Source organism: Mastigoproctus giganteus, chromosome 11 (assembly GCF_048544385.1).
Source record: "Mastigoproctus giganteus isolate SK-2022 chromosome 11, ASM4854438v1, whole genome shotgun sequence".
In the NCBI taxonomy this organism is placed as follows: Eukaryota; Metazoa; Arthropoda; class Arachnida; order Uropygi; family Thelyphonidae; genus Mastigoproctus; species Mastigoproctus giganteus.
This window is the reverse complement of record NC_143585.1, coordinates 150903000-150925347: the sequence shown is the minus strand read 5'-3', so window position 1 is coordinate 150925347 and position 22348 is coordinate 150903000. Positions and strand designations below refer to the sequence as shown.

The following is a 22348-nucleotide window of genomic DNA, read 5'->3' as shown; positions in this document are numbered from 1 at the left end:
TCAGTGTCAATCCACTGGTGATATTCTGGCTTATGTTACCCATTTATGGATTAATTCAATGGAAAGGTTCGGTGAAACACAAGTAGTTGCTCTTGACGTCTCAAAGGCTTTCGATCATGTTTGGCATAGAGGTATTCTAAACAAGCTTCCATCTTATGGTTTGCCAACTGTTTTTAGTAAATGGTTATGCAGTTTTCTCTCTGATCGCTCACTGAGGATGATGGTAGATGGCTCTCTGTCTTCTAACTTCTCCACTAATGGTGGTGTTTCCCAAGGTTCAGTTCTTTCCCCCACTCTTTTCCTCTTGTGTATTAATGACCTTCCATTGACTGGAAATCCTATCCATAGTTTTGCCGATGATAGCACATTGCATTCCACTTTCCATTTTGAGAAACCTTGTCCTGCTCAATCAGATTCAACTTCTCGAAAATCTGCTGCCAATTCCTTAAATGCCGATCTTCAGGTAATTCTCCAATGGGGCAAAGACAACTTAGTTGATTTCAACCCTTCTAAAACTCAGTCTTGTCTTATATCTTGCAAAAAGGATTCTTCTGCTCCTTTGCTTATCTTTAGTGACACTGATTTCTGGGCAAAATGATATATCTCTTTTGGGGATTACCCTGACTTCTGATGTCTCTCTTGGCACAAGCATATTACAAATATTGCTTCTTCTGCATCTAAAAATCTTGGTTTTCTCTTTCGCTCTCTGTGTTACTTTTCTTCCAAACAGCTGCTCACTCTGTATAAATCGCAAATCCGCCCTGCCATGGAATATTGTTCCCACATCTGGAGTGGTGCTCCCAAAACCTCTCTCAGGCTGCTTGATTCCATTCAAAAGAGGGCAGTTAGGTTAATTAATGATTCATCTCTAACAGTCTCTCCACTCGCTGTCTCATACATGTACTGTTTCTGCTGCATGCCTCTTCTACAGATACTTCCATGGGCACTGTACTTCTGAATTGGCTTCTATTATTCCCGCTCTCTCTTTCAAAACAGTCCGAACACGTGCCGCCACCAGCCAACATCCATTTACTGTCCAACTTCAAACTCACAGAACCAACTTTTCATCTTCCTCCTTTATTCATTCAACTGCCATTTTCTGGAATAACCTTCCTTCATACTTATTTCCTGAAAATTAAAGTCTACAGAAGTTCAATTCCAATGTCAACAAATATCTTCTTTCATTTTCTGAACCGCCAACCCAAGCACGGTACTAAGTACTATAGGTTCTAATACCTCTCGTGTTTGGGGTTTACATAAAAAAAAAATAAATAAATAATATCACTTGTGTTTGTTTGAGGACTACATAACTTACACAAATATAACAAAATGTTCAAATTGTTCAGACACGTGTGTGAAGACATTTTACTCACTTTTCAGCACAAGTTTGACACAATAACCTCAAAAATAAACTGAACTCATACTGACCTTACCCTGCTGCATGGAGTGCTCTAAGTCAAGAAACAAATGACTGATGGCAGTCTTGCCAAAAAATATAAATAAATAATAAATAAATATTAATTATAAAGATAAAGAAAAATAATGGCTAAGGTAAAGAAAGCCCACACGAGAAGCACACAAAAGTGCGATGAAATTTACCAGTAAAAGTACTTTGCCATAACAGCATTTGTATTGTTGCTCGCTCGGTAAACAGACGGTGGGTGTTATCAGTCTGGAGTAGAAGTTGAATCCCACGGGAGCTTGAAACCCTCCCGAAGTGGAGGACCTTTTTTCTTTAGAATCACTAATTGAATTAACTAACTGAATCACGAACAGAGTCATATTGGAAGTTCTGGCGTCGGAAAAAATGTTCGTAACGTAGTTTCACTGGTAAAGTTTGCCGTGCTTCTTGTGTGGGCTTCCTTTACCTTTGCCCTTTACCTTTAACTTTACAATTTATCCACTAGTCCACCAGTGATTCTAAAGAAAAAAGGTCAGGTTACCCCCTCCACTTCGGCAGGGTTTCAAGCTCCCATGGGATTCAATTTCGGCTCCTGACCCAATAACACCCATTATATGTTTACTGAGTGAACAACAATACAAATGCTGTTACGGAAAAGTACTTTTACTGGTAAATTTCATCAAACTTTTGCATGCTTCTTGCGTGGGCTTTCTTTACCTTCGCCAAAATAATAATTAAAAGAATAAAATAATAAATAAATCAAAAATAGTAAAAAAATAAAATATATTATGTGCTTTCCTCCTCACATAAGTAACTATCTAGTTGACCTTTGAACTTCTTCAAACTGTTAGCTTCAGCTACCTGCAGAGGTAACTTGTTCAAAACTTCTTGGATAAATGAAAACTTCCTGAAGTCCACTCTGAACTGCTTACCCTGTAATTTTAGTTTATGCTCTCTAGTTCTGGAATCCTTTATAACAGTAAAACTTGCCTTCATTAATTTTACTATCCTTTCTCATCCTTGTATGCCAATCAGGTTCCCTCTAAGGTGCCTGGTTGCCAAGCTCTTATAGTCCACATAATCTAAGTCTTTCCTCATACGGTCTCACTTTTGCCGATCTCACCAAGGGATTGTCTGTCTTTGGACCCTTTCAAGCGGTTCAGTGTTTTTTTTTTTTTTTTTTATAAATGAGGTCTCCATACGTGGATATTTTTGTACATTATTCCAGGTGTGGTCTTACAATTGTCTTATACAGTGGGAATATGGCCTCCACAAGCTATTGTTCGATAAATCATTGATAGGACACCATGGGCTTTCCCGGCTGCCTGTTTACAATGCTCAGAGAACTTGTTATCTGCTCATATTGTAACTCCCAGATCCCTTTCTTTCTTTACTTTTTAATTCAAACCTGCAGTGCTCAGAAAAATTCTTATTTGTCCATATCATAACTCCCAGATCCCTTTCTTTCTTTCTTTACTTTTTAATTCAACCCTACCAAGTCTATAAGGTAGTGGGTCTGCAAAAAGGTTGGGTGTTACTTGCTTATCTATCACACTAATTCTGAAAGGTAAGTTGTTAGACCTACCCACCCAAGCTGAAATATAAGCAATTGAATATTGAGTGGCCTGCTACAGTATGGTGACACACAGACAGATAGAATTCTAATTTTATTTTTTAAATCTGCATTCATTTTGAAACATAAAGGGAAAATTTCAAAGGTGGGTTAGTAATATTTTAATCTGTCAATCAAAATGTTTTATTATTCTGAATGATAAAACAAAATATTTTATTTTGGGGATCTGCAAAAAAGTTTGTGGCATTACTATAGACCCTGAATAGCTTTTAAATATTTAACTTATTTTGAAGGCTGGATTAAATATAACAAACATTTTTTTTTTTAATTGGACTTTAATCTTTATTTCATTTGTATGTATTTCAGAGCAATATGCAAGTTGGCGAATAAATATAAAGCTGTAGTGTTTGTTGATGAGTGTCATGCTACAGGTTTCTTTGGCAATACTGGAAGGTATGCATTTAGCTTCAGTATATCTGTTAAACAGTATGGTGACATTCAGGTTGCTAGAAATTAATAAAAATATTTTATATGTGAAAATAAAATGATAAATTAGTATTAGTAGTGGCAGTAGCAATGGCAAATGATGCAGGATAGCAAGCTTATATACCATAAGCCAAAAACAACAACAACAACAACAACAAAAAAAAAAAAAAAAAAAAAACAGAACAGTTCACCTATCCATACCATCCAACAATTTGTCTTGTTCCCCCTTGAATTAATTCAATCCCTCCACTTCCACGACAACAGATGGAAACCTATTCCAACAATCAACCACCTGCTGACTGAAGGCAAACTTTCACGCATCTGTCCTGCAACCATCCTTCTTCAACTTAAATTTATGTGCCCTCATGTGTAGTCTCAGAAAGTGGAAGAATACCATTAGCATTCAGCTTATTCAATCCATTCAAGGCTTTAAACACCTCAATCAGATCTCCCCACAGGTGCCTGCTCTCGAGACGCTGCAATTTGCAGAACTGAAGCCTTTCTAGGTAAGAGTACCCTTTTGTTCCTTTCACCTATCTGGTTGCCCTTCTCTGCACCCATCCCAGCAGATCTACATCCTTCCTAAAGTGAGGCCACTAGACCTGTATACAGTATTCAAGATATGTCCTAAACATGGCCTTATACAGTGTCATATCACTTCCTTATCCCTGTGATAATCACTTCCTTCCTTATAGCAAAGTTTCTATATATCATTGACAAAACCCCACATCCTATCCTGGCAGCATGTCTGCACTGCTCAGAGAATTTCATGTCTGACTGCACAATTACCCCAGGTCCTTTTCATTTTCCACTACCCTGAGTGTAGTACCAAACAGTTGATAAGTTACTCTGGGGTTACTACTACCCATGTGTAGTACCTTACATTTGTGATGTTAAACTTCAACTGCCATTTCTCAGCCTATCGACCCAATTTTCCTAGATCTTGTTGCAGTAGCACACCCTGATGACTGCTGTTAACCACCCTGCTAATCTTTGTATCATCTGCAAATTAGACATTAAGCCTGATATAGCTTCATCAATACCATTGATAAATATTGAAAACAACAATGGGCCCAGCACTGAACCCTGGGAATTCCACTGATAACCACTCTGTCTTCTTCCACCTAACCATCCCTTTATCCATAGCAATAACTTGCCCTTGCTGCATTGAAACATTTAAAACAAACTAAGAAATTTTGTGTGTGTGTGTGTGTGTGTGTGTACGCGCTCTAAATTATGTGTATTAGTAGTATATATAATACATTAATAACAAGTATTTCTAGTGAATAGTAACGGCTTGAAAAGAATGATAATTAAAAAATTGGTATGGATTATGGACAAGGGGCATTGCCAATAATAGCAGAAATAGCCAACAACCATATTGGAATATAGATAAGTAGATTAGAGTATAAATGGAGGAATGTTGACCACATCAGACGTATTCAAAATGGAAAATATAAATAGGTACATGCAAAATAAAAGGTAAATTTCAATAAAAATACTCCAAAAACGAGAGGTATTAGAACCTATAGTACTTATTACCATGCTTGGATTGGAGGTTGAGAAGATATTTGTTGACATTAGACTTGAACTACTGTAGACTAATTTTCAGGAAATACATATGAAGGAAGGTTGTTCCAGAAAATGGCAGTTGGATGAATAAACAAGGAAGATGAAAAGTTGGTTCTGTGAGTTTGAAGTTGAAAAGTAAATGGATGGCGGCATATGGTCGGACTGTTTTGAAAGAGAGAGAGAGCGGGAATTATAGAAGCCAATTCAGAAGAACAGTGACCATGGAAATATCTGTAGAAAATGCATGCATCAGAAACAGTACGTCTTTGAGACAACAAGTGGAGAGACTCAGAGATGAGTCATCAATTAACCTAACTACCCTCTTCTGAATGGAATCTAGAAGCCTCAGAGAGATTTTGGGGCACCGCCCCAGATGTAGGAACAATATTCTATGATAGGGCGGATTTGCGATTTGTACAGAGTGAACAGCTGTTTGGAAGAAAAGTAACGCTGAGAGCAAAAGAGAAAACCAAGTTTTTTAGATGCAGAGGAAGAAATATTTGTAATGTGCTTGTGCCAAGAGAGATTAGAAGTCAGGGTAATCCCCAAAAGAGATATATCAACTTGCCTAGAAATCGGAATGTCACCAAAGATAAGCATAGGAATAGGAGCAGAAGAATCCTTTATGCGAGTTTTACTGAGTTTTAGAACGATTGAAATCAACTAAGTTGTCTTTGCACTACTGGAGATCGGCATTTAAGGAATTGGTAGCGGATATTCGAGAAGTTGAAGCTGATTGAGCAGGGCAAGGTTTCTCAAAATGGAAACTCGAATGTAATGTGCTACCATCGGCAAAACTAGGGATAGGATTTCCAGTCAATGGAAGGCCATTAATATACAAGAAGAAAAGAGTGAGGGACACCGGCATTAGTGGAGAATTTAGAAGACAGAGAGCCATCTACCATCACCCTCAGTGAGCAATCAGAGAGAAAACTGGAAAACCAATTACTAAAAACAGTTGGCAAACCATAAGATGGAAGCTTGTTTAGAAGACCTTTATGCCAAACACGATCAAAAGCCTTTGAGATGTCAAGAGCAACTACTTGTGTTTCACCAAACTTTTCCATTGAATTTGTCCATAAATGGGTAACATAAGCCAGAATATCACCAGTGGATCGACACTGACTGAATCCATACTGGCGGTCGTTGATCAGATGGAAGGTTTCTAGGTAGTTTGAGTTGGCAGTTAATTGATTTCTCCATTACTTTAGAAAGAGTAGAAGTTATTGCAATGGGATGAAAATTGGATGGGTGGGATTTGTCGCCTTTTTAGGAACTGGCTGGATATGAGCAAATTTCCAGGCGGAAGGAAAAACACCTTTGGAATAAGAAAGTGAGAAAATGCGGCAAAGAACAGGAGTAAGTTCAGGAGCACAGGTTTTGAGAACAAGTGGAGAAACACCATCAGGACCTGGAGCTTTCTGAGCATCAAGATTCCTCAAAATCCTTTTGACATCCTTTTGACAGAAGACCACAGGAGGCACTGAATGGAACGTGGTGGGAATGGTGGAAGGTGTTTTAACAAGATCATTAATACACGAGTTGGTAGAAAAATGGGATGCTAGCAGGTCAGCTTTATCCTTGGCTGAAGTGACAACAGAACCATCTGGTTTGGACAGAGGTAGGAGCAGAGATGGGCAAAAGTTGCGGCCAATAGCTTTGCCAAGAGACCAGAATGCTCGGCTACCATTAGGCAAGAAGCAAGTTTTCTACTCTTAGCCTGTTCAAAATATAGTTTGGACTGATTAATAACTGCTTTACAATTGTTGCGAGCTTTGGTGTAAGCAGAAAATGAAACTGAAGAATTGGAAACAAGCCAATTACAATATGCAGCATTCTTCTCCTGAATGGCCTTATGACATTTATTGGAAAACCATAGTATAGATAAAGGACGAGATTTTAAGGTGGAATGTGGAATAAAGTATTCTATTCCTACAAGAATAATTTCACTGACATGATCTGAGCAAACATTGACATCAGAAGTTTTGAAACAGTAATCCGACCAAGGAAAAGAAATCTCACAGATCACCCCATTTTGCATTCTTCTAATGACAAACAACACAAGGTTGGGGGGTAGCTATGAGATAAAGGCTCCATTGGAGAAGAGACAATCACCAAGTTGTGATCTGAGGTGCCTAAAGGACCACTCACTTCAACCGTGTACTTAGAAGAGTTGTTTGTGAGAAAAAGATCAAGCGTGTTGGCTGTATGGTTAGGATTGTCTGGAAGCTGAAAACACGTTAAAACCAATGGAGGTGAGTTGGGGAATTTGAAAATGTCCGTTGTAGAGAGATGTCCATTAAAGAGAGGTGTCCGTTAGGAGAAGTTTCACTGTGTGTGTGTGTGTGTGTGTGTGTGTGTGTGTGTGTGTGTGTGTGTGTGTGTGTGTGTGTGTGTGTGTGTGTGTGTGTGTGTTTTCCTTCCAGTTATCTCTTATGGAGCTGGAATTTGGTACAAAAGAACATCATTAGTTAGAAACAAAGCAGATTTAGATGCAATTCGAAGAGCTATTCTACTTGCCACCACCAGAGCCAACTGTACTGTAAGTACCCCAGCCCTGCAAGCATTAGCCAGAACCATGGCCTTATAAGTTGCACAAAGGGGTCTGTATTAGACTCAAAAAAGGAATACTTGCCTAATGTTTGGGTATTACCCTGGACTTGACTAACAACATCAGACAGGAAAACAAGGTAATAGCCACAGCTCTCCAAAAATTGCGGAAAACAAGCCGGGAAGACTTAACTAAAGGCGAAGTAACTAGGAAATACCTACCCCAAATGGGGCTAGTACCCCATTTGGGGTAGGTATTTCCTAGTTTCCTAAAACACTGATGGATCCAATATCTCTCTATTACAGAAGATTTAGGAGAAGTCCGGTTGGCCTGCCTCCCTAAAATCCACTCATGCACACCTTCTCGATGGTAAGCCCTGTTACGTCACTTAGGTGGCAACGAACGTGTAGAGTGGTTCTCTTCAAGACGCCTGGTCAGCGTGAAGAGGAAAAGACCAAACCCTCCAGCAATGAGAGCACAACAATACAAATGGCCCTCAGTCCCCAGCAGCTTTCACTCTCCCTCTTACGGCAGCGAGAGGATCAGAGTGGAAGCAGAGGGTGCTAAGAATCTCTGGGTACGACCAGGCTGCCATGCACGGAAATTGAACTTGGCCTGTTATAACGTACGATCACTCATCGGTGAAGACAGGATATTAGAACTGGAAAAGGAATTAGACAATGTGAATTGGAATATCATCGGTTTGGCTGAAACAAGAAGAAGAAATGAATCACTTATAAGTTTATCAAGTGGAAATCTGCTGTACACCAATGGAAACAGTGAAAGGAGTGAAGGTGGAGTTGGGTTTCTGGTCCATAAAGATTTTAAAAACAACATTTTGGAATTCAAAAGTACATCACCAAGGGTGTCAAGACTAATACTCAAGATTTCTAAGAGGTACAAGCTAAAGATTATAATGATTTATGCACCAACATCGAGCCATGATGATGAAGAGGTTGAAGAAATGTACACTGAAATTGAGAGTCTTGTAGATGAGCAGAAAACCCACTACACTATTATCATGGGGGACTTCAATGCTAAGGTTGGAAAAAGGCAAAACAGCTCAGAAAGAGGAACTATAGGAAATTTTGGAATTGGTGAAAGAAATAAAAGAGGTGAAAGACTTGTGGAATTTGCAGAATCTCAAGGAATGTCAGTAATGAACACTTTTTTCAAGAAAAGGGTGAACAGAAAGTGGACATGGAAGAGTCCAAATGGATTAACAACTAATGAAATTGACTTCATCCTCACTAACAGAAGATATATTGTGAATGATGTTACCGTCCTGAATAAGGTAAATGTTGGAAGTGATCACAGAATGGTAAGATGTACACTTGATATAGATGTAGGAAAGGAAAGGAAAAAACTGACTCGAATAAATAATACAAAGGTCTTTGAAATAACAGAGGAGGAGAAAAAGCAGTATGTACTGGAACTTAAGAACAAGTTTGAGCTTCTGCAGACTGCTCAGGACCAAGATATCGAGGAGGAATATTACAACTTTCTGAAAGTGATAAAGCCCAAGAAACCTATAGGGAAACAGAAATCCAAAGAAGAAAAAATTAGTCAAGAAACACTTGTCATGATGAACCAAAGACGACAAATGAAGAGCAAGAAAAACACTGACAGGGAGAAAATTGAGTATACTGAGTTATGCAAAGCCATTAGAAAGAGACTCAGAGAGGACATAAGAAGATTTAACACAAGAAAAGTAGAACAAGCATTAAGGGAAAACAAAGGATTTAAATCAGCAGCCATGAGCAGTAATACAGAAAGACAAATGATACTGAAACTGAAGAATAGCGATGGTGTACTTACGAATAGTAGAGAAGGCATAATTCAAATAGCAGAAGACTACTATAGAGAATTATACAAGGAGCGAGGGAATGATACCAGCAGTGGGGAAGATGGATTGCAAAGTAGCAACACATACGACATACCTGATATTCTTCCTGATGAGGTAGAACATGCATTGAAGAAAATGAAGAATCAGAAAGCCCCGGGGGAAGATGAAGTTACTGTAGAGTTGTTAAAATTGGGAGGAAGAGACATAACACAAAAACTGGCAAGGCTCTTCACAAAGTGCATTAGAAAAGGTGTGATGCCTAAGCAGTTGAATAATGCAATCATAGTTTTGCTGCATAAGAAAGGAGATAAATCAGAAATTGGAAATTATAGACCAATTAGCTTGTTATCCCATATCTACAAGTTGTTCACAAGGGTCATTACTAACAGATTAGAAAGAATACTTGATGAGAATCAACCGAAAGAGCAAGCTGGCTTTAGGACAGGATTCTCAACTATGGATCACCTTCACGTAATATCACAGCTAATGGAGAAAGCAAATGAATATAAAACACCATTATGCCTGGCATTTGTGGATTATAAAAAGGCATTTGACTCCATACAGCATAAGGCAATGTTTCGGGCACTGGAAAGACAAGGCATAGATACTCCATATATTATGATTTTGAAGAAAATATATGAGAGTGCTACATCCTTTATTAGACTAGACAAAGACAGTAGCAAATTTAAAATCGAGAAAGGAGTTCGACATGGAGACAATATCTCCGAAGCTGTTTACTGCTGCCCTTGAGGAAGCTTTCAGAAGATTAGACTGGTCGCAGAAAGGAGTCAATGTGAACGGAGAGTACCTAAACCATTTACGATTTGCAGATGACATTGTGGTCATAAGCCACGATCCCAAAGAATTAGGGGAAAATCTTAATCAGTTATGCACAGTTAGTAAGGATTTTGGACTAAAGATGAATATGGCTAAAACAAAAGTAATGATGAACAAGTATGCCACGGAAAGGGAAATAATGATTGAAGGAGCAGTAATTGAAAAGGTGGAGTCATATACTTATCTGGGACAAGTTATTAGCTGTAATAATGATAAATGGCTGGAAGTCAAGAGAAGAATAAATTTTGGATGGATAGCATTCAGGAAATATAGTCACATACTGAAGAGCAATATCCCAGTTTGTCTGAAACGTAAAATAATGAATCAATGTATACTCCCCACCATGACTTATGGAAGTGAAACTTGGGCACTCACCAAAAGAATGGAAGAGACGCTGAGAACTACACAGCGAAGAATGGAACGAATCATATTGGGAATCAGACTGTTAGATAAGAAGAGAAACACATGGATTAGGCAGCAAACTCAAGTAAAGGACATTCTTATCAAAACTAAAGAACTAAAATGGTCTTGGGCAGGACACATAGCTCGAAGACATGATGACAGATGGACTAAGAAAATAACAGAATGGTATCCAAGAGGAGCTAGAAGAAAACCTGGAAGACAAAGGCGGAGATGGATAGATGAAATTCATGAGTTTTCGAGTAGTAAATGGATGGCCAGTGCTCAAAACAGAAGGAACTGGAAAGTTGCTGGAGAGGCCTTCATCCTGCAGTGGATTGAAAATAGCTGATGATGATGATGATTTCCTAGTTACAGTATGAGTTTTCAGTATATTTCCTAGTATGAGAGATGTGTGTGAATGGAACAAATTGCATGTTTCTTTCAGTTCCTCACCTGACAAGACTGATTTCCAGGGGGTCCTGGGCCCTTCTGGACCATCCCTTTGGATGCCATGTTGTTTGCTTTCTTAGCCAGCACGGCGTGAGATGATGGTACTGTTTGGCTAGTCCAGGTTGGGTTGGGATCAACACGCCCACAGAGGCAACATACAACCATAGAGATTCCTTTCCTTACGTCCTTTCTTCTCTCCCCACTCTGTGGATTCTCTAATATCCCCCCCCCCAACTTGGGTTGTTCCCACCCAACCTTTCACCTTGTGTCTAATACCACCACATCTTTTCAACTCCTCTCCCCCCCCCCCAGGTGAAAATGGTCTTCCTTACTCAGGAGTTTCCATTGTCACTCCTTCCATTCAGGCAAGCACCTCAGCTACCCATGTGCTACTTTTTTTTTTTTTTTGTGGCCCTCCCTAGTAAGCTTAGGCAATGGCAGGGTTCACCTTGCTATAGTCTATTTCTTCTTACTGAGCCGGTCTGCCTCCCTCTGGCAAAGGATGGTAATTTGGGATCCCTCTGGTAATTTGGGATCAGTGGTGTCCCACAGGCCACTAGGTTAAGAGGCTGGATGAACAACAGACAAACCCAACACTATCCTACACCCTCACTATTATTTTATTTTTATTTATTTATTTATTTATTTTATTATTATTATTATTTTATTATTATTTTTTTTTACATAGGTCCTAGCCACTGAAATCTCGGGAAACTAGGTGGCAGGGCCGGCCTGCCAGAGTAAAATATAGAGCTACTGGGTATCTGGTCTGCCTCCTTTAGGCCAAGTGTGGGCAACAGTGGGTCCCAATAGGGGCCCAATGGCTAAATGGCCAGAAGAACAACAGTACATAAAACTACACATATACATAGCCCACACACTTTTGAATCTCTGGCCTTAACAGTGAACTGTGACACCCACAATGAAAGCTACACAGAGATGGGGGAAACCCTTGGTGCTGTTAGACACGAAAGCACTTTGCACTTTACACTATCCTTACACACACTCACTATCAGGAGCGCATTAAGGTCGGTTGAGGCCCCGGGCGCAGAAGAAATATTGGGCCCCTTAAAAAAAAAAGAGAGAGACAGGGAAAATAAAAATACATGTTAACCATTTTTTTAAATAAATAAAAAATATCGTGTACTATTAATGTTTTATTTCCAATAAAATTTGAATATAATATATTATTATTATATTTATAATTATATATGTATAATATAATTTATAATAGCATAATAATAATCACAAAGTTTTGAACTAATAGTTGAACATATTAGTTTAACTATTAGTTGAACTAATATGTTCAACTAATTTGTTGGGTTTTTGCGTGGGCCCTTCAGAAGTCGGGCCCAGGGCGCGCGCCCGGTGTGCCCGCCGTTAAATCCGCCTCTGCTCACTATCCCATACTGTCTGGCATTTACAGAGTTATGTGTTCATCATGGAGTTACTATGCGGAATTGGAGGTAACCTCCAGTGCTGTTTGAAGTGAAACGCTACGCACCATGTCCTTTCTATATACTTTTACTCCCCATATTCAAATTCTGCATTCCTTATATCTGAGTGACACCACGTCTCTGATATCCCAACAATGTCTGTATTTGATACCTTGACGAGCACTTGAAATTCATCGATTTTATTTACTAAGCTCCTAGCATTGGCAGTCATCATTTGCCACGATGACTCCAACAAACCTTGAAATCCCCAGTACCTTTCTTTTTTGAGCTGCTGCATGTTCCAATAGAAGCAGTGCAAGAATCACTTTCACTTCTGCATGTAGCTATTGTTAATCTATTCATCTGTGTATTCTCCCCCTCCCCAAGCAGTTTTCCAACTCACTTAAGACTGCTTCTATCATCAGCAAATATTCTTGCACCCTTTCTATTTGTGTATCCCATCCCTGTAGAAGGATTCTCTCCTGTTAAAGGAATTAAGAAGAATTCAGGATTTCACCTGCCCTCCGGCAGACAAAATCCTACCTTATTCCTTGTATGCATTTTAATTGAATTTATCCTCTTTTGCCATTTTATTTCACAAATACAGCCCCTAAATAGCACTTGCTGCAATGTACACAAGATTATTTCGGTAGCTTTAGTATACTTTTGGAATTGATTCCAAATATCATTTTTTTCCCTCCATCAAATGCAGTGTAGTATTTGTGTGAGTCACTTTGTATGAAATTTCCTCTTTGCCATTTGGATGATTAATGACAGAAAATCTGGACCTTGAACAAATGATCTAAAAATAATTCCTTCATTTAATCAATGAACTAGGTGGGGGCTGTGGCTTTACCTGTTGTAAATGCACACCATAAAAGTTTTCATTTTTATGATTGTTTGTTTCAGTTTCTATTACTTTTTAATCTTTATAAACATGCTTATCTGTATTCAGCTCTTCATTTTTCATAGGGGAACTGAAGAGTATTTTGATATCTCTGGAGAGGTGGACATTATCAATTCTACTTTAGGTAAAGCTTTGGGTGGAGCAGCAGGTATTTTTGTTTTTTCAGGTGTTTTAACATGTAAACACTTACAGAAACAATTTATTTTAATTTTTAAATGTGTTAGTAGTTCAGATCTCTTTTGATAACAGTCATCATGGAAGTGCCTACCCAACACACTTTTATTATGGCTGTTTATTGTATTTTATGTCAAGTATGAGTATGGTATATGATCACAACAGAAAAAAGGGGGAAGAAAAGCAAACATTCAGCCTATTCATAATAGGTATTTCGCTTGTAATAGAGTTAAGGTGGGCAGGAACAGAAACAGAACAAAACAGGAATAAATTTTGGGCCCTTTTGGTTTGGAAAAAAAAAAAATGCAGGACAAAAAGATGTTTCAGACTTACTTACCTGAAATTTTCTTAAAATGGAAACAGGTGGTTCACAAAACACATGTGCGTGTGCACGCGCGCGCACACACACACACACACACACACACACACACACACACACACACACACACACACACACACACACACACACACACACACACACACACACACACACACACAAAACAAAGGCCCTTTCTGACCAAATTAAAAGGTGTTCACAAAAATTTTTGACACTGCACTTTTGATTTACAAATATATATTTGATCTTATGAACTTTTCCACATCTCCATAAAGCATCATCTTTTGAGAATAAAATGAGCAAAGGATGTTCCTTGCATTGCTCGATACAAGCTGCTGAGCAAAGGATGCTCCTTGCATCCTTTGTTCAGCCACTTGCATCCTTTCTTCTGTTCGGCCATTATGTTCTTGCTCTCCATGGTCTGATATCTTCCTGGTTATGCAGCTGGTAAGGATCTTGTACATTGTTAGGAGGCAAGTTGGGTTTCTTGTAACTTTGTCTTTTGGCTTCAGATATGTGATTCCTTGAGTGAGAAACTTTGGAATTGTCTCTGGGTGCCTTATCATTTGGGTGAATTGCTCTGCCAGGTACTTGTGTATGCAAGTGAGCTTCTTGTACCAGTAGTTGTGGATGTTATCTATTCCTGGAGTTCGCCAGTTGTGAGAGTTCTTGATCATATGTTTTACTTCTTCTTCCCGAATCTCCCACCCTCTCATTTCTTGTACGTCTTTGGTTTTCTTGCGTTCTAGTTTTATCCATGGAGCTCACTTATTATGTCTTACTTCCCTGCTCCATATGTTTCCCCAGAACTCCTCAATCGTCTTCTGCTCGGATGGTCCATTCCCTTCTTTCCCGTTTTCTCCAAGACTCCCGTAGAAGCCTCTTTTGTCCTCATCGAAGATTCAGTTGTTTATTTTCCTCTGGTAGCACGCTTTATATCAGCATAGTCTCTTGCTGAGTTTAAGGAGGTTCTGTTTCAATGTGTCTAAATACTCTCCTATTCTCTGATTTTTTTTTGCCTCATGTTTGCAGTGGATGCCGTCTCTCTTGAGGATGCTCTTCACTTTTCCAATTAATTTTACTCCTATTGCCCCGTTGGTACTGGCTCAGTTGGCCTATCTTGACTCTTAATTCTTCTATCTTCTGCTGAAGTCTTCTTTCCCAAGCTGGCGGTTCCTTCTGTTTTCAGTTTTCTGCTCGTGGTCTCTCGTTTCTCTTCCATTAATCCTCATGGCTGCTACTGCAACACAATACATGGCTGTGTGGATGGCCTCCAGTGCTTCACCATTGCTGTTGAGGTAATGCAGTATTATGTGCCGATTAAGGTGGTCTGTAACTCTCCACAAGGTTATATTCGGCCTCTGCTTTGGTATCATGTGATCTTTGTGGGGTCCATTTCTTCGAATTCTGTTAGGGCCTTTTTCTACTCGTCCTCTATTCTGGATATCATGACCTCATATCTTTTCACTTCAGCTCCTGTGGGTTGTATTTCTTCTTGCTCTTCCTCCTCTGGTTCAGTGGTGGTATGTTCTTCCGCTTCTGGTTCCGCATTCTTTATCCTTTGTAGTTGATTGCTCACATCCTGCTCGATTTTTTTCCAAGATTGCAGGAGCTATCAGGTTGTTTGTGATGATGGTCCTTCTCTGGTCTTCTATTCACTGTTTGGTGACCTGAATATCCGGGAATTGTTTCAATCACTTGGTATGTAGTCTCTCCCTGTAAGTTGTCATATCGGTCTCCAGCTTCGTTATTTCGTATGTATTCATTTTGTACGTATTCATTTCGATGCTTCACTTCATGTGTTGGCATTTTTTCCCTTCCTGGATGGTCTTGCCCTTCTCTTGTGGTAGCCATACGGGGGGGGACAGCGCCACTTGCTCCACTCTCTTCCTCGAGAGACCGTATCTGATTTTTCGAACTGACCCCTCTGCCTATGGCCTGAACGCGAGTGACTTTATCCTGCCCCACACTCGATGCAGTATGATTAATATTTCTCTGCAACATCTATGGAGGTGGACCTGTTTAGCTTCGGCTTATGTCCAGTGGTAGTTCCTGGGAGTGAAGCCAGATGACGCCACAATCTGCCTTAGCTGCCACTCCAACCTTGGCGTAGGTAGGTCCCTTGGAGCAAATTTCACGATGTTTATTTATTTATTAATTTTTTATTACTATTAATTTATTTATTATTATTATACCGGTTTCCCAGCGTGATGGAGCCGCGTTTGGTTCCACTAAGGCGGTACTCGAACTGCCTTACTCGAAAAAATTTCTGAATTACCCTGAGAGAGAGAATCAGAAGGGAATCATGAAGAAAGGGAAGAATGATGATATCCAGCTCAGGACCCTGGGTTGTCAAGCCCATACTCACCAGATGTGAGTCCCTTTAACCAGCAGCAGTATTGATGATCTTTCCCACCACTTGTTCGGCTTTTGCTGAATTAAAATCAGCCTTAGTTACAGATAATACTTTAGACCTGCATTTCCCAAACTTTTTTTAGTCACTGAACACTTTTCATCTCACAATATATTGACAGAACTTACGAAACACAAGTTTAGCGGGAACCAAAGACCTGTTTGCTAATATTTTATTACATAAGAAGCACTCTGCATCAGGAGCATCTTTATTTCCAACACATGTAAAGCGAAGTTCATAACTGTCATCATACTTTCATTTTGGTCTTTTATTAGATGGTTCCTGTTTTTTCACTTTGGATTTTTGGGGAACAAAAGGCTGCAATTGTTCATCCTCACTTTGAAGTGTGACAATATATCTGTTCATTTTCATCAATCACAGCTGCAATGTTAGAAGTACTTGTTTCTAGTTTTAAAGTTTCTTTTTTCAGCCACAAATCCATGGTCCTTTATTTTAATAATAATATTTCGAAATACTGATAATCAGTGCTTTTTTTGGGACGGTACGGTACCACGTACCGGCACCTTTATTAACAGTGACGTGCAACATTTGGTTGCAGTGCACTTCGACATTTGTAATATTCCGTAAATTTTTTCACACGTTTACCTACTATTCAAATAAGCTTAAAATTATTTAACGAAATTTGCATTTTTCACTGTATATTGTTAAGATATTTTCTGTATAAAACTGTATAACCATTTTTATAATTCTAAATTACTCAGGTGGACCTTTGTTAACTTTTATAGTGAATTATTTTGAATTTCCCTTAGAAGTTACATTTAAAATTCTTTCCATTGAGCGAAGAAAATTTTCATATAGCGAACGGATTAGGAGAGAATTAACTCGGTACGCACTGTTCGCATTTCTGGGCTTCATGCAATTAGTGCTGCTGTGCGAATTAAGAGAGCTAAAGGGAGTACCATTCTACAACTCGGTGGTACCTGGTAAAAGTTTATTCTAAGAATTGCCATAGAGAATTTACTTCTTTATTAATATTTGTTGTCAATCTTCTGTTTTGCTCAATAGTTGAGCGATGATTACAGAGGAAAGATTTTATTTAATGATCTGGCTCAAATTGAAGCAATGGTTTTCCATTTAGATATATGGTCATCATATCTGTTTGTTATTTGGTTTTTAGGAGCATTAGCAACTAAGGCCATATTGCTCCGGAATATGCAGTGGTCATTCCCTGACCTTTCCGCATCCTCCGTATTTGGTGGTGACGGGCTCGAACCCTGGTCTAATCAAGAAGCGTATGCTACGCACTGCTGCTCCTTCCCACCTGGCTACGGAGGCGCCCTGGTCATCATATCAGCAACATGTTTAATTGTCAAACATGTTCTTTTTATTGTTACAATATTATTTATTTTGCTGAAAGCTCGTTCAGCTTCAGCACTGCTGATTGCAATGGTTTCAAGGATATTTATGGTTTTTTAATTGAAAAGGGAATTTCACTCGAGTTTAAAGATAAACTGTCCAACAAGGTCTCTAAAATCATTAATTTCTATTTCATATTTTATTAGAAAACTTAAATTTCTTATTCGTTTTTCATGCCATGGCTCTCATGCCTTTTGCCATGGAGACAAAAGTTCTTCCACATTCCGCGATTTCAGGTAGCATATGTTTAAAATTTCTTTCAATTCCTCATTGTCAATGTTATCATTATTTTCTTTATTGAATTTAAAATTACTCTGTTGCATTAATAACTGATCCTTTAAGGATAACACAATACAGTTTAATAGCTTGTCACAAAGTAATTTTTTAAATGTGTTCTTACTTTCGATTTTGATTCCTTCAAATTCTTTCTTCTTCAACATGCTTTAAATTTTAGCTTCATAATTTCCTTCAGAATTTTTCAAATTATTAATAGCATTGATAGTTCAAATAATTAATTTAACTGTTTGCAGTTATTACTGCAAGAACTATTGCAATAATTACTGCAAGAACCATTAAGAGATAATGGTTCTTGCAGTTGTGATTGAGAGTGGAAAGTACGTTTTTTCTGACATGGGAATAGTGAGGACAAACTAAAAGTATATGCTTGTCTGTAAGTTGGTAATGTGCAATGCGTGCATCGAGGTGGGTCATCCCCCATGAGTAGAAACATATGGGTTGGGTGTGTATCTTCTATCCTTAGTCTTGCTAGTACAACTTCATCTTGTCTATTTTGTTTGAAGCTGGAATCCATAATGCTGGTTCTTCTTTGATTTGGAGCAATTTATTATTCCTTTGTGACTTCCATATTTCTGTCCACCAAAATGTACAGACTTTTTTTATATGCTTCAAATAATCTTTATATGGTATTGTATTGTATTGTTTGATTTTTTTGGCTGCCTGATCTGCTCTCTCATTACCTCTAATACCAGAATGCCCTGGAATCCAGCAAAATTTCACTGAGTTATTCCTACTTCGTAAATTGTGTAAACAGGAAATGATTTGATTTTTGATGGGATGTGATATTGAAAATTGATTGCCCAATGCAGACACTGCACTCATGGAATGGTGTAAATTATACTGCTAGCATTGTAGAAAGCATTAATATTCTGTAAGGCTAATTTGATCGCATATAACTCTGCAGTATAACTGCTACATTCAACCGGTAGTGATATGGAGACGGTAAACGAAGGAAAGACAGCCATAGTGACTCTGGACAGGGAATTTTCTAAATGTGCCCAGAGCAGTATGAAGGGCACTGTTGGATGGTATTAAGTCTGATTAATGCACTTTTCCTAGCTGAGTCATAGACACTAGTACCATAATCTAAAAGAGACCTGATAATAGCCCAATACAAATGTAATAGAGTGTATTTATCAGCACCCCATGTCATAGCAGAAATGGACCTAAGGATGTTAAGTTTCTTTAAACAAGCATTTTGTAGGTATGTGGTATGCAAAACAAAGTTTAGTTTGGAGTCCAATATTAAGCCTAGGAAGCTAAGACTACTGGTGAGGGACCAAATGGTTTTTTAATCTGAGTTCTGGTTCTAGCTTACGTTTTTTGCAGAAGTGAACTGCAATTGTTTTTTGTTCTGATAAGCGATATCCATTCTGCAGTGCCCATGTCTCCAACTTATTTATGGAAAGTTGCAGCTATCTTTCAATGGTATGAATATTTTGTGAATGGCAAGATATAGTAAGATCGTCAACATACATATATAGTTCTAGTATTGGGGATGTTCTGTGTTATGGTGTTCAGTCTAAGTGAAAAAAGGGTAGAGCTAAGTACTGATCCTTGTGGAACACCTTATTCTTGAATGTAGGACCTAGAAAGTACAGATTGATAGTGGACCTGAAAGGTTCTGTGTTGAAGAAAATTTCTAATGAATTCTGGTAAGTGCCCTCGCAATCCCATGGAATAAAGGTCTTGCAATATGCCATACCTCTAGGTAGTGTCAAAAGCCTTTTCTATATCGAGACTTACCATTACAAGATGTTCCATATTTTTGATGTAAGCATTATGGATGTTAGTCTCGGCTTTCACCATTAGATCCAAAGTGGATCTATTTTTTCAGAATCCAAACCGTTTGTTGTTCATCAGTGCTTTAGTTTCAAGAACCCAAGTAAGCCGGCTGTGTATCATTCTTTCTAGGATTTTACTTAGGCATCTGGATAGAGAGATAGGTCGGTAATTTTCTGGAAGTAAGTGATCTTTTCCTGGTTTAGGAAAGGCTAAAATAATGGGGTGATGCCAGGAAGATGGATGTGTACCCTCAGAGAAAAATCCGGTTATAGAACATTAATAGTAAATTCAAGGCCGTAGTGTTTATATGTTTCAGTATTACATAATATATTCCATCAGGTCCAGCTGCACTGTTGGGTGATCTATTTAATGCAGTTTGCAGTTCAAATAGGTTAAACGGTTGATTATAGGCAATATATTGGGTAGTATCGAATTTTATTTTGTACCTTTCAGCTGAAGCTTTGATTTGAAGAAAGGAGTTGCCATATGCTGAAGTGGCAGATGTTTGGTAGAAAGTCTCTGCAAGGGAATTAGCTATTTCTTCAGAAGAAGATATTTTTTGTCTATTTTTCGTTAAGATGGAGAAGGAGGAGGTAGATATTTGCCATTTAATTGCCAAATCTTTCTCCAAATGAGTCGACTGCTAGTGTCCTTTGTAATAGTGGAGGCAAACTGCATCAATGCTTCCTTTTGGATTTTCTTCTAATTTGTCTAGCTTTTGACTTAAGCCTTTTATATTGAATTAGGTTGTTGGCAACTTCCAGAACAGGTTCCAAGCTTTATTTTTTTCCTTTTTGGCATTGGTACAAGCTTCGTTCCACCAGTGTTTAAGGTTTTTGTGTTTACATGTGGACGCTTGAGGTATTGTTTCGGAGGCTGTGGTCGGTATTTGCCTGGTAATATACTCTGTGACAATACATATTTGCAGAAGTGAGGTTGTAGTTTAATCAATTTGCTATCAAAAGAAAGATGGGTTGAATACATTTTCCAATCTGCTTTTGAGAATTTCCATTTTGCCTGACGATCAGGGCACAGGATTTGTAGCCGGGTGGGTAAAGTGCCTGCCTGGCAACCCAAAGGCTGCGGATTTGAATCCTGCCTCAGGCTTGGATCAGAGTAATGCAAAAACCTCGGGAGGTGCATTATGGCCTTGAGGGCTGATGACCCTCCTATGTGTGAGTCCTGTGGCACAATTTTATCAATTAGACACATTTTAATTGATTGTCCAGATTTTAGCAATATCCGTTTTACCGCTTTTAACCATCTGACTGAGCCGTATACACTCAGTCAGATTTTATCTGACAATGACAATGTGTCTGCTGTTTTTAGCTTTTTAAAATCAATAAATATTTTTACTCGAATATAAAATTTACATTTTTCTTTTATATATTTGTTATACCTTTTGACATAGTGACCTAACTAATTAGGTCACTGAAAGTTTAAATTTTTTTATAAATGACCTGGTCTTGGCGCATTATAGCCTTAGTAGCCAATGCGCCAATAAAATCAAAACCAAACCAAGCATTATGGCCACAGAAGCCGATCCAACAACAACAAACAAAAAAAACGGGGTTTGTAGTGTTTGGATTCTACATACAATTGGGAAGTGATCGCTATTGTATGAATCATTTAAAACTGTCCATTCTATACTGGGACACAATATGGGGGAATAGATTGTTAAATTAATTGCTGACAGATCCCGTGGGAAGGTGAGTATAAGTATTTTGACCAGTGTTTAGTAATGTTAGATGCAGTTGGTCTAGTATCGTCTCTATCAAGTGTCCTCTATTGTCCATGTGGGCTGATCCCCACAATGGATGATGCACATTGAAGTCACCAAGGATACAAAAAGGTGGTGGTATTTGTTTAATGAGGTCTTCTAGTTCTTTGAAAGTGCACATATTGTTAGATGGAAGGTACAATGATACTAGAGTTAGAATTTGTCCAACTAATACATGTACTGCAACAGCTTCCAAGTTGGTCTGAAGCGGAATATTCCTAGAAGGTATTTTATATTCAACTAAAATTGCAACGCCTCCATGTGCAGATAAGTTTGTTTGTTTGTTTGTTTGTTATTTGGAGCATTAGCAATAAGGCCATATTGCTCCGGGATATGCGGCGGTCATTCCGACCTTTCCGCATCCTCTATATTTGGTGGTCATGGGCTCGAACCTCGGTCTAATCAAGAAGCATATGCTACACACTGCTGCTCCTGCCCACCTGGCTATGGAGGTGCCACATGCAGATAACGAAGAGTTTCTATGTTTTCTGTAAATGGTATAATTTTTGATTGATGGAGTTACTTTTGGAGTTAGATTAGTCTCTCAAGATTATATAGGGAGATTAAATCATAGATGTCATTGGTACTGCTGTGTAAACCTCTACAATTCCATTGTACAATGCACTGCATTATCTGGGTTTGAGGAGGGAAGACGAGTCTGTCTGTTTCTTGTGAGTGATTTGCTTTTGACGGTCATGTTTCGTTTTATCTTTTCTAGGAAAA

General features: G+C 38.6%; 1 protein-coding gene across 3 annotated transcripts in view; it reads left to right on the top strand.

Moving 5' to 3' along the window:
* The window catches only part of Gcat (Glycine C-acetyltransferase), a 183480-nt gene that overhangs the window by 103579 nt on the left and 57553 nt on the right, over positions 1-22348 (top strand). The window contains exons 6-7 of one of the 3 annotated variants that reach the window (XM_090385156.1): positions 3342-3428; positions 13528-13586. In XM_090385156.1, coding sequence (XP_090241282.1) covers positions 3342-3428; positions 13528-13586 — 146 coding nt within the window. Of the gene's footprint in view, positions 1-3341; positions 3429-13527; positions 13611-22348 lie in introns of all 3 variants that reach the window. The other 2 variants (XM_090385155.1, XM_090385157.1) reach the window with 2 other exon arrangements.